We start from the raw sequence: 12,601 nt of genomic DNA on the forward strand, positions 1-12,601 counted from the left end.
TGCATCCCTGACCATTTTGGCTATTAGCCATTGATGGGGACCTATCCTCCATGAACTTATTCGGTTCTTTCTTGAACCCATTTATACTTTTGGCCTTTACAAGATCCCCTGGCAACAAGTTCCCCAGGTTGACTGTGTGTTTTGTGAAGAAGTACTTCCTTTTGTTCGTTTTAAATCTGCTCCCTATTAATTTCTATTCCACACCGATAAGGCCTCAATTGGAGCATTGTGTCCAGTTCTGGGCGCCAGATTTGAAGAAGGGGGTGGACAAACTGGAGGAAGTCCAGAGAAGAGCAACAACAACGATTAAAGGTCTAGAAAGCACGACCTATGAGGACACAACAGTTTTCAAGTACATAAAAGGTTGTTACAAGGAGGAGGGTGAAAAATTGTTCTCTTTAACCTCTGAGGACAGGAGAAGAAGCAATGGGCTTAAATTGCAGCAAAGTGAGGTTTAAGTTGGACATTAGGAAAAACTAACTATCAGGGTAGTTAAGCACTGGAACAAATTGCCTAGGGAAGCTGTGGATTTTCCGTCATTGGAGGTTATTAAGAACAGGTTAGACGAACACCTGTCAGGCATAGTTTAATTTTTACGTACTCCTGCCTTGAGTGCAGGGGACTGGATTAGATGACCTCTTGAGATCCCTTTCAGTCCTACACTTCTATGATTCACTGCGTGACCCCTGGTTCTTGTGTTATGTGACGGGGTAAATAGCATTTCCTTAGTCACTTTTTCCACACCATTCATGATTTTATAGACCTCTATCATACCCCCCCCCTTTTAGTCATCTCTTTTCCAAGCTGAACTGTCCCTGTCTTATTAATCTCTCCTCATATGGAAGTGGTTCCATATCTCCAATCATTTTGTTGCCCTTCTCTGTATTTTTCCAATTATATCTAATCTATCTTTTTTGAGATGGGACAATCAGAATTGCACACAAAATTCAAGGTGTGAGTGTACCATGGGTTTCACTAGTGGCATTATGATAGTTATTGTCTTATTATCTATCCCTTTCCTAATGGTTTCTAACATTCTGGTTAGCTTTTTTGACTGCCGCTGCACATAGAGCAGATGTTTTCAGAGAACTATCCACAATGACTCCAAGATCTCTTTCTGGAGTGGTAACAGCTAATTTAGACCCCATCATTTTGTATGTATAGTTGGGATTATGTTTTCCAATGTGCATTATTTTGCATTTATCAACATTGAATTTCATCTGCCATTTTGCTGCCCAGTCACCTAGTTTTCTGAGATCCATTTGTAACTTAACTATCTTAGATGATTTTGTATCATCTGCAAACTTTGCCCCTCACTATTTACCCCTTTTTCCAGACCATTTATGAATACGTTGAACTACACTGGTCCTAGTACAGATCCTTGGAGGACCCCGCTATTTACCTCTCTCCACTGTGAAAACTGACCCTTTGTCTCCCATCTTTTAACCAGCTACTGATCCATGAGAGGGTCTTCCCTCCTATTCTATGACTGCTTACTTTGCTTAAGAACCTTTGGTGAGGGACCTTGCAAAGCTTTCTGAAATCCAAGTACATTATATCCATGGGATCACCCTTGTCCACATGTTTGTTGACCCCTTCAAAGAATTCTAATAGATTGGTGAGGCATGACTTCCCTTTGCAAAAGCCATGTTGACTCTTCCCCAACATATCATGTTTGTCTATGTGTCTGATAATTCTCTTCTTCACTGTGGTTCAGATGCTTTGCCTGGTACTGAAGTTATGCTTACTGGCTGTAATTGCCAGGATCTCCTCTGGAGCCTTTTTTTAAGAATTGGAGTCACATTAGCTGTCTGTCAGTCATCTGGTACATAAGCTGATTTAAGTGATAGGTTACATATCACAGGCAGGATGACAGAAAGGTCTTTCTTTCTTGTGGGCTTCCCATCCTCTTGCTGATTTCTGTGTAAATGGGGCTTCCATTGTTTTTGGTCACACCTTGCTTAATTTCATTGGGGACAGGCAGATAGCTGCCTTTCTCCTGTCTGGGAGAGACTTGTTTCTCCCTTTGGTCACAGACTGTAAAACATAATATCAGTGAATATTTGTAATTTTCATATAATGTTAATGAAGATATTTCTCAGTGATATTAATCACTAGTGTGTCACAGGCTTTCCTAAAAGACCCTTGATATTGTATACAGTCGGTCGATTCAATTGCTTATCACTTGAGGATCAGTCCCCTGTCTTTGTAGACCAGTGAACCTTTACAGTCTATTCTTGAAAAGTAAAACCCAGACCAATTTTCTCTCTCCTGCTCTTGTGTAGATGCCATGCTGTCTCCTCCCCAACTTGGTAGCTTCAGGGCTTTCTTTGCCTAATATGTAAATGGACCTTCATTAACTCTGCCTGTCAACCAGGCCAGTCAGAAAAGCAAATACACATTCCTGTGTCTAAGGCAAAGTGCTTATGCATTGCTTGACAAACACATGCTAAGAATATAATTCTAGCACACATTTTATACACACCCTATACATACATCATGCAAGAATATTAATGATCCGTGAGTTCTTAGTTTTCAAATGATATCTTACATGCCACCCGTCAGATACAGATTGTGACAACAGTGTGTTAAGTGTAGCGAGTATGTCAAGCCTGACAAGAGCTGCTGACACAGAGTAGTGAGCCACCAATGGGCCTCTGTGTCAAATGTGTACCTATAGTGGAGTATAGATTGGGGGGGTAGAGGGGATGGGGACAAAGGGGGATGAGAGAAAACCACACCGCTCAAAGAACTCCACTTACAACAAGGTAAGTAACTTCCCTTTACTCCTGCTATGTGCAATGTGAGCCAGTGAGTGTAGGCACAAAGCCCCCTGGTGCTTGATACAGTGTGCGCTGCAGCAGCATGGCAATAAGATGGAGATCAGATTATGCATGCAGTGTTCACCAGGGGTGATGGTGAGCAGGTGTGGAACACCACAGAGTGTTGTGCAGCCAGCAGGTGGAGTGAGGTGTGTGGCCCTGGATGTGCCATGCAGTGTGCACTGCAAGGGATGTGAGCAGGTGAAGTGAAATGGGGTGTGCCATGCAGATGCTGGGTGATGTGTGAGGAGAATGGGAGAGGAATTTTAGGGTGTTCTAATTTTAAGTTAGCTACTTTTCTGTTGCTGTCAAAACAGAACAGTAGTTTGGGTTGGGGTCTGGTTGCCAACAACTTGGTTTTGTGTGTTGTACATTACCCACCCACCAAACCATCAGATATTTAAAACAAATGGAAAAAAAACTACATTGGTAATGCAGGGGAGGGGATGTGGGGCATTGGGCTGGGGGATGGAGGGGCAGGGTGGGGTGTTGGGGATGGGGTGTCGAAAGCAGGGCAGGGGACGGGGCGTTGGAGAGGGAGGTGATGCGGAGGATAGGATGTCTAGGAGGTGGGACGGGTGGGATGGAGGCATTGGGGCGGGGGCTGGGGTGTCAGGGAGGTGGGGCAGACAGTACTGGAGACAGGGCTTTGGGGAGGGTTGGGGTGTCAGGGAGGTGGTGTGGGTGTGGCCAGGGCAGGGATGTCGGGGAGGTCCGGGCTCGGGGAGGTGGGGTGGAGGATGGGGCATTTGGGAGGTGGGAGTGGGGGATGGGGAAGGCAGGGCTGGACTGTTGGGTGGACGGGGCAGACTAGGTGGCAGCACAGGGATGGGGTGTTGGGGAGGCGGAGCAGGGGATGGGGCTGGGGTGGCAGGACTGGGCGAGTGGGGTGGGAGGTGGGGTGGGCGGTGCGGGGGATGAGGTATTGGTGGTACGGAGTGGGTGGGGCATCGGGGGGGATGGGGCATCAGGGAGATAGGGTGGGGGATGGGGAGGCGGGATGGGTGGTGCTGAGATGGGAGAGGGCTTAGGTGCAAAGCCAAGAAGGGAAGGGTTTTCCTGTGCAATCTAGCAGTCCCCCCACTCCATTCTCCCCATAGATATTCTGAGGGTTGAGCTTTCAGACTGTTAGGAAGACCTGGGGTCTCTGTGCCAAGTGCTCAGTTACCTGCCCCAACCAGCTTCTGACAATGAAGCTTAGTTGGTTCTTGGATCTGTAGTTCCAAGGAGCTAAATGCTGGGGCAGGAAGGAGCCCTCCAGCGCCTTGCTCTGCCGTCCTGTCCCCCTCTCTGACCCTGTGGCCATAGCCCAGGGAATGACCTTTGCTCCCAGCCGCACTCTGCAGAAGCAAAGCATTGCTGTCCTGCTTTGTGTTCCAGTCCCCTGGAGCGAGGCTGGAGGAAACAGAAGGAAGGGACCCCACCCCAGCCCAAGGTTCGCTTACGGCAGGAAGTGGTGAGCATGAGCCCGCAGCGACGTGGCCAGCGCATCGCAGTCCCAGTCAGAAAGCTCTTTGCCAAGGAGAAGAGGCCGTACGGACTGGGCATGGTGGGCAGGCTGACCAACCGCACCTACCGCAAGCGCATAGACAGCTACGTGAAACGGCAGATTGAGGACATGGACGACCACAGGTGAGAGGAGCGAGCCCCTTTGCTGCAAGAGGCTGCATTGAGCCGGTTAGCGTGTCCCCTGCTGGGTGGGATGCATCTCACTTGCTGGAATATGTGTGTGACACTTGTCGAGTGAGACGTGCATCCTGCAGTGGGAATTATTTGTATATTCCTTGAACCCCTACACTCAACACATTTTCTTGGTCCCCAGGAGGACAGTCCTGCCCTGGGCACCCTGAAGCCTGCATGGCTTTGGCAGCCCAGCACATCTGCTAGTTGTTGACGAGGGTGATCCTCTGCACAGACCCACCCGTCTTATTAGCCAGATGGATGGGGAAATTGAGACATCTCCTGTTACCTCCTCCCTGATGAATTTTTTTAGTCACAAAACGAATTTAGGCTTCAGGCCTGACATTTTGTGTCACTGAAACTGCACAAATGTTCATAAGAAGTGAATACGGCAGGGTGTGACCCCGGGTCCTAATCCTCCCTCCAAACCATTTCCTCCAGTCTTGTCCCAGCTCTAATTCGACTTGTGCCTGGTCCTCCGTACTAATGAAAACCAAAAAGACCATTGCTCACCTGTGCATGGGGCCCAGGCATTACAGAGCACAGCAAAGCTCCTTGCTGACTGAAGTGCCTGTGAATTAGCAGGAGTTTTTCTTATGCTCCATGAGCAAAGACACCCCCAGAAAATATTAACATGATCTTGTTCTGGCTCTGATCTGTGATTGTCTCCATCTTCTGTCTAGGCCTTTCTTCACGTATTGGGTCACCTTTGTGCATTCGCTTATCACAATCCTTGCTGTGTGTATCTATGGCATTGCCCCCGTGGGGTTTTCTCAACATGAAACTGTAGATTCAGTGAGTAAATCCTCTGCCGAGCGGTATGAAATGTGATTGTTTCTCAGTGGTTGTTTGTTCCCAGAGTCCTTGATCTCTCCCCATGTTGTATAACTTGTCAGTGTGTTTCCTGACAAAGGCCAATAGCTGGAAGCCAAATGTGCTCACCTGGGGGACTGGCAGCTATAATTGCATGCACATGCACACCTACAGGCCTAAGCACCTGCCCATGTTCACAGCTGCAGCCACACGGCACACGTGCATTCACGTACGCATCTGCAGACTTGTAAATTCCCCGCTGTGCAGAGGCCTGGCTGATATTCAAGGGCAGCACATTGCCTGGGCAGACAAACCTGCCTGTTGGGCTTGCCTGCCTGTGAGCTTTGGCTTCCTGCCATTAGCACTGAGTGATGGGAGACAAGCCCATCAGGGCTGGTAATATCTGCGTCTGTCATATAGCAGCAACGTGGCACTGTTCAGCCTGAGGAGCAGGGTCCTAGCGGCCTGTTGGCCCCTGCAGCACAGTTTAGAAGGAAGGTGTCTGAATGGAATCCTAGGCTGGGCTCTGGGGCAGAGCTGGAATTCAGCCAGGACTCCTGGGATAACATCTTACAATGTCGTGAGGTATTAAGGCAGGGATCTCAAACTCAATTTACCTTAGGGCCAGTGCCAGTCCTCAAATCCTCCCAGCAGGCCAATAATGTCACTCATGCTGCCCAAAACTCCTCCCCCACCTGCCTAAGACACTGGGAGGGAGTTTGGGTGGGGGAGGAGGTCTGGGGTAGGGGATTGGGGTGCAGGCTCTTGGAAGGAGTTTGGGTGCCAAACGGGTGAGAGGTTGGGCTCTGGGAGGGAGTTTGGATGAGGGAGAGGGTCTGGGGTGCAGGCTCTGAGATGGAGTTTGGGTGCAGGCTCTGGGCTGGGGCAGGGAGTGGAGGTGCAGGAGGAGGGAGTGGGGTGCAGGCTCTGGGAGGGAGTTTGGGGTCAGGAGGGGGTATGTGGGGAGGGGATGGGAGTTCAGGCTCTGAGAGGGGTTGGAGGTGCAGTGCTTACCTGGGGCTCCGGATGCACTGCTGCCCCTCCGCACGCTGCTGCCCCCAGCTCTGCTGCGCTGCCAGGCCCCTGGGGTGAGGAGCGCCTGGGGGCAGTAGGTGGGGCCAAGGGAAAGACCTGCCCCCAAAACTTCTGGAGCTCCACGGGCCACACTGGGGAGGCTTGCGGGGGCTGGGAGTTTGAGACCCCTGTATTAAGGGCTAGATTTGCAGGCTGTGTTTGAAGTGCTTGTACTAGTTCCCTTGTGCGGGATCCCACACGTCCCCTCCAGTTTGTGCCTCCTCTGGCACCAGTTAACATCTAATAGTGCTCTCCCCTCCTCAGTTGAGCCCAGAAGAGTGTTCACAGCAGGGAAACGTTTATTTTTAGTGACACAGAGACAGGATTTCCCTTAAAATTCGAACAAATCCCAACCCACCTGTAGCAGCTGCAGAATTCCATCCTGCCCCATGATCCTGCTCCTCCCAAAGGGTGAAAATGGGGTGTCAAATTTTGGGAAGCTGAGCCCCCCTTCAGGAAAATACATCCCCTGCATACTCCTGTAGCCTGCCATGTGTTGACAAGGGCCCACAGAACCCTCCCTCCCCTCCCCTTTGGGAGACACTTGTAGATAATCGTAGTATGATTCCTCCTCTCCTTTCCTGCGTGCTTTGATGTGCAATGCAGCAGTCTCCAAGGGTGACATTTAGAGCAGCATCTGAGTCAGCACCCAGTGAAACGAATGGGGCAAGACACTGCTCTGGGTTCACGTTTGGGCAAACATTGCTGCATCCATCACACTTGGGGCATGTTTTCAAGGTTTTTTCTCTCAACTAGAATAGCTGGAGATGAAGGGGTCTATTAATGAAAGCTGAGGCTCGAGATCAATTGAGAGGCCAAGGGCAGCCATGCACACACCACTCCCTTCTGGTTCAGGGGACCGTTTGGAGAGCTCTGGATTAAAAGAAACCCGAGCCTGATGACCTGTTATAGGGCTTCCACTGTCCCAGGTGTTGCAGGTTTCCACTGCTCCTTCCCAATTAGTGCCCCTTTTTACCATTGCTCCCGGACCCTGTGGTGCCCCACTGTCCATGTGGTTCAGAGGGGGCTGCTGCTTTCTTGTCTTGCAGGTCCTGATGAACAGGGGGATTTATGAAAACGTCAAATATGTTCAACAAGAGAACTTCTGGATTGGCCCCAGCTCGGTGAGTCCCACCAGCTCGGGTTGGGTCCCTGGGGCTGGGGCAGATAGTGCACCCATACCTTCATCTGAGGGGTGTGGCAGCTCTGCTGTTTCCGCATAGAGCGGTGAGCCTGGCCAGCCATGGCCGTGTCCAGTGACACTCAGATCCCATGACTGGCGATTTGTGTTCTGACATGCTCCCTAGTGGGCTTGTGGCCTGGCCCAGCCAAGCTTTTCAGGGTCCCATCAGAGTGGCATTGCCTGCACTGGGTGCCCCTGTAAAATGGGCTCATTCCCTGCTTAGGGAGGCATGTGATGTGTCTCCAACGGGGCCTGCCTTCTGCTGCTTGGCACTTTGCAGCTTGGCCAGGGGAATGCCCTGCTCTAGATCGGGCTCTGCCTCTGTGGGGCACAAGCTGGGACATGTCAAGCCCTGTAGGGGTCAGTGCAACAGGAGTGGCTGCCCTAACTGGTGCTTTCTCCTCCACCCCTGCACTGGCACCAGCATGAGGGGGATCTTGCACAGATGATCCTTGTTGTGTGGGGAGACTGGTGGCACCCATTTGGGATCATGTTTTATGTGTGAATATTGCTAGTTGTGCCCAGCCCCTTGCCCTCCCTCTCCATCCCTGCCCTACTTGACTTGCCAGAGGCAGCTGCTGCCCAGCCTCCCCCTGCTTCCCTTTTCCCCTGGACCCCTTGCTGCCAAGCCTCTTCCTTCCCTCCTCCCCCGGAGCCCTCCCTGCCCCCTTGGCCCCTGTGTGACCCTCAGCTGAGCTCCTAGCCCAGTCTCTTTCCAGGAGGCCCTGATCCACTTGGGGGCGAAGTTCTCACCGTGCATGAGGCAGGACCAGCAGGTGCATAACTTCATCAGTGCCACGCGGGAGAAGGAGAAGCACTCGGCCTGCTGCGTGCGCAATGACAAATCGGGCTGCGTGCAGACCTCAGAGGAGGAGTGCTCTGTGAGTGCCCCCATTGCAACCCACTCACAGCCCTGCACAGCTCCCCTCCCTCACTGCTCATCATCACGCTGCAGATGGGACCCCTAGGCCAGTCTCCCTGCCTGACTGGCAGTTGTGACACCTCCAGCCTCCCTGTCCAGTTGGTGTGGACCTCTGCAGCCTCCCACATACCTGGGTCTTGTATTCATGTAGATGGAATAAATGGGCCCAAAGAGTCAAAGGTGCTAACATGAGCCAGACACTGCCCATTAACAGTTCGACAAGGTTCAGGGTTTGGGGGACACAGACTTCCACCTGCTTAATATCATGGCAAACACACCACTACACATCCTGTGACCGTATTAAGATTCAGAAAAGAGGAAACAGTTTAAAACATTTGAAATGTAATTTTAACAACTTCCATTTTCCCTTTTCCTCTAGCTAGGAAGAGTTTTTAGAAGGGAAAAAAACCCTTGTTTGAGAGTCTCTTAAATGGTATCAAAGCAGGTAATAGCTGTCCTTTTGGGGAACAGAGAAGTCAGTTGAGCTGGGCTCAGGCTGCTGTTGTGAAAGTCTGATCCCCTTTCCCAGAAGGCAATACAAGACAAACACACACAAAGGGGAGAGCAAAGACAGAAACTGCAGCTTCTGGCACTGGTGCTGCCTCACTTGCAGCCTCACTACTGCAGAAACTCAGCTGCAGCGCATGGTCTGATCAGCCATGCTGAGACCTGGCAAACTCATACCAGTATCTTATTCAGGGCATTGCTTTTAGCTGCCTTTTTGGTCACAGGCTTATGGAAATGTTGCAAAATATATAGTCTTGGCTGCTAAGGCAGACTCTGGTTAGACAGAAGGGAAAAGAAGAGGGATGGGAAAGGGAAGTAGTAAGATGTGGAGGGAAAGAGAGAGACAAGAGATGTGTGTGATAGTCTCACCTCCCAGGAGGCATCTGGGATTTAGCTGAAGCCTGTGGAGGTGGCAATGTCAGCTGGGTCCCTCTGACTCAGTCTGGTCAGGGCATCTCTCAGGATCAGGATGACAAAGGCCCAACTGTGTCCTGGTGCATCCCGGGGTTCCAGAATTTCTGGTCCACCTGTCTCCCACCCAGCTTTTGTCAGCTTCTTGATTTTTGCCCCCTGAAGTGTTTTTTTTAAGGACCTCCCAAAAGGGAGTGGTGGACAAAATAACCTGTCGCTTCATTATTTTTGTTCAACAATTAGACCTAATTTCTTTCACACCAATTTTGTCCATTGATTTCTGGTCTCGCACGTCTCATTTAACAAACATGATCTTAACACAGTTCCTTGAGATATATTAATAGGCCTCTTCGTTTGGACTAATTTGGTCTGCCTCCCTCCCTTTCATACCTTTCCCCCTTGCCATTTGTTCTTATTGTTTATTGGAACAGTTTGTAAACTTTCCCTCACTTTTCTCAGCTGAGCTCACAATCAGGCTATGTTTGTAGGCTGGTTGTCAAAAGTCTCTGTACTCAGCGTGTGTGACCCCATCTCATTCTGATCCCCCTGCTCAGTCACTGGGACCCCACCCCACCCCCAGATTGTCTCTGTGAATGCCTCTGCCTCCTAGAGCTCCTGGGCCCTGTGGTGATCAGTCGTGCCTCCTCTGCTCTCTCCTGCACAGTCCACCCTGGCCGTGTGGGTGAAGTGGCCCCACCACCCCAGCACGCCAACACTGGCAGGAGGCAAGAGACAGTTTGGATCTGTTTGTCACCAGGATCCCAGGTAGGCACTCCTGGCTCAGGCCTAGCTCAGCCTCTCTCTGTCTGGTGAGCACCAGGGGCTGCTATGTCTGAGCAACAAGACAGAGGCATCGTGGGGTGGAGCCGGGTGGGACTGCTCATTTTCCTGGGGCTTCTTAAGGAAGTAGAGGCTGTTTGGAGAATGGGCAAGGGGAGTAGATCCACAGCTGGGGAAGGAGACTGCTCTGGGCCTTGAGCGGAGGAAGGAGCATGATGAGGTTCTGACCCCAATATGCTGTGAGGTTCTGATACATTCATATACCATGGGGCAAACTGCTGGACACAGGTGAGGGCAGTGTCACTGGGTAGAGGAAGCGGGCACAGGGTGTCACTGGGTCGAGGTGGGGAAGGGGGTGTGGAGTGTCAATGGGCGGGGAACGGCACAGGGCGGGGACTGTGGGAGAGGGTGGTGCTGTTCAGAGACCAATTGGATACTTGGTCTGATTTCCGCTCCCTCTCCCCTCAGGCATTGCTGTCTGCCTGTACTTGATGCTCTCCCTGAGCCCCCAGCAGTGTCCAGGCAGGGAGCTCCTCTGTGCCTGGCTCAGAACTGCTGGAATTCACCCTGCTGAGCCATCCCATCCCACACTGCCCCTGCCCTGCATGCCATCCCGTTCCCAGCTCTGCAGTCTCCCTGCCTTCCTAGCTGCTTCCTGCCACACGGGCCCCACCTGCATGCAGCTCTGTGACTATGGCAAATACCACAGAAACCCACAAACCATGGGAGTCAACCCAGCTGGCCTGTCGCTTCCCCTGCTATGGTTCCACCCTGCCCTCTGTTGGAGCCATGTATTTCCCTGAAGCATCCAGACTCCTGAGAATCTCCCTGGGACTCCCTGTGCAGGGGGAAATGTGCATTGGGGGATTGCTGGCAGCTGGGTGTGGGGCTGGCCCTGTGTGGAGAGGAGTCTGATAGCTGGCAGACAGGGCAGAGCTTGGGTGCTCTGTCAGATAGCTGGCCAGCCAGCTCGCTGCTCGGGAAGTGGCCCAGATGCCGGATTTGCTAGAATCAGCGAATGCACCAGGAAGTCGAGGTGTGCCCCTTCAAGTGACTGCACTTCAGTCAGTCAGCATCACAGCACCATGACAAGTTCTCTCAGTACGGAGGCCTTGGTCCCTGTGGCACAACACTGCCATTGGCAGCTTGGACAATCTGACCCTGAGCGATCCCTGACCCAGCCTAACCTGTCCTCAGCTCTATCCTAGAGACATTGCACATGAGCTTGGAGGAAACCCTGGGGATTGTGGCAGCAGCATGGTGCTGTGGCTCCTGGGAAGTGGGGGGGTTCTCCTCCCCGGCCTGTTCCTGTCTGCTGCTGCCTGGTTTGTCCAGCTGATCTGTTGGATTTTGTTGCCTCAGGGTTTGTGAGCAGCCAGCATCAATGGATCCCCATGAATGGCCTGATGACATCACCAAGTGGCCGGTGAGCATTGCTAGAATCACGGTTGGGGGGCAGGGAGTTGCAGGCCAGGGTTGGCACAGACGGTGCCGAGCACTCCAGCCTGACAGCTGCCCAAGGAACAGAGGCGCTGGAGATGGCCTCAGCCCGATGTCTTTCATCTCATCACCATAGAGATGCTTTGCACATCCTCTACTGACCAGTCAGTGGGAATTCCAGGCCCCCAGGCAGAAATCAGTGCTGTGTGCAGGGAGAGGGTGAAAGATCAGGGGCAGCCCCAGAAGATGCTTCCTCCTGCAGAGCCGGGAGATTCAGAAAGGGAAGAGTTGGGCAAGGGCAGTGTGGGGCCCAGCCTGCTCTGGGGGCTGACTTGGCCCACAGCTACCACTAGGGTAGCTGAGATTTTGAATCTTTGACCTGACTTTGGTATTTGGGAGGGGAAAAGCCGCCAGGCCAGGAGACAGGCCTGCATTCACCACGCTACGCCAACCTGCTGAGCCCTCTCCTGAGGGCTGACTGTTAAGGCTGCTTCTCCCAGTCAGAAGCCAAGGGAACTGTTGTAACTGGGAGGAGCCTGCATGGGCTGCTAGGAGCCCATCTTGGGGAGGGGGCTGGCTGGGCCACCCAACTGGCAGCTAAAAAGCTAAGTATGATCAGGTTGTTCTGTTGCAAACCCGGGTGCATCCCCATTAACCGCTCCTCTGCCAAATCACAGATGGAGGTAGAACGTGGCCACAGCACCAGCCCCAGCCCCTTCCAGGACCTGGTCACAGGTGGCTCAGAGAATGGCCACAGCACCCTCCCCACATGGCAGACGGCAGAAAGGTTCCCACATCCATCTTATTCCATTTTTTGTTGTTATCCAGATCTGCACCAAAAACAGCGCCGGGAATTATACCAACCACCTTCACATGGACTGCGTGATCACAGGCAGGCCCTGCTGTATCGGGACCAAAGGAAGGTAATGGGAACCCATCTGCCCTTCCGCAGAGGGCTGCAAATAGAAT

The 12,601-nt window shown here is 52.0% G+C and overlaps 1 protein-coding gene across 3 annotated transcripts in view; it reads left to right on the forward strand.

The window, feature by feature from the left end:
- Positions 1-12,601, forward strand: part of RHBDF1 (rhomboid 5 homolog 1) — a 103,674-nt gene that overhangs the window by 77,143 nt on the left and 13,930 nt on the right. For all 3 annotated transcript variants that reach the window (XM_054042724.1, XM_054042722.1, XM_054042723.1), the window contains 7 exons: positions 4,203-4,454; positions 5,186-5,297; positions 7,439-7,513; positions 8,292-8,453; positions 10,077-10,177; positions 11,555-11,618; positions 12,461-12,555. In XM_054042724.1, the coding sequence (XP_053898699.1) occupies positions 4,203-4,454; positions 5,186-5,297; positions 7,439-7,513; positions 8,292-8,453; positions 10,077-10,177; positions 11,555-11,618; positions 12,461-12,555 (861 nt within the window). The remainder of the gene's footprint in view (positions 1-4,202; positions 4,455-5,185; positions 5,298-7,438; positions 7,514-8,291; positions 8,454-10,076; positions 10,178-11,554; positions 11,619-12,460; positions 12,556-12,601) is intronic.

The sequence above is a fragment of the Malaclemys terrapin genome, chromosome 10, assembly GCF_027887155.1.
Source record: "Malaclemys terrapin pileata isolate rMalTer1 chromosome 10, rMalTer1.hap1, whole genome shotgun sequence".
Classification (NCBI taxonomy): domain Eukaryota; kingdom Metazoa; phylum Chordata; order Testudines; family Emydidae; genus Malaclemys; species Malaclemys terrapin.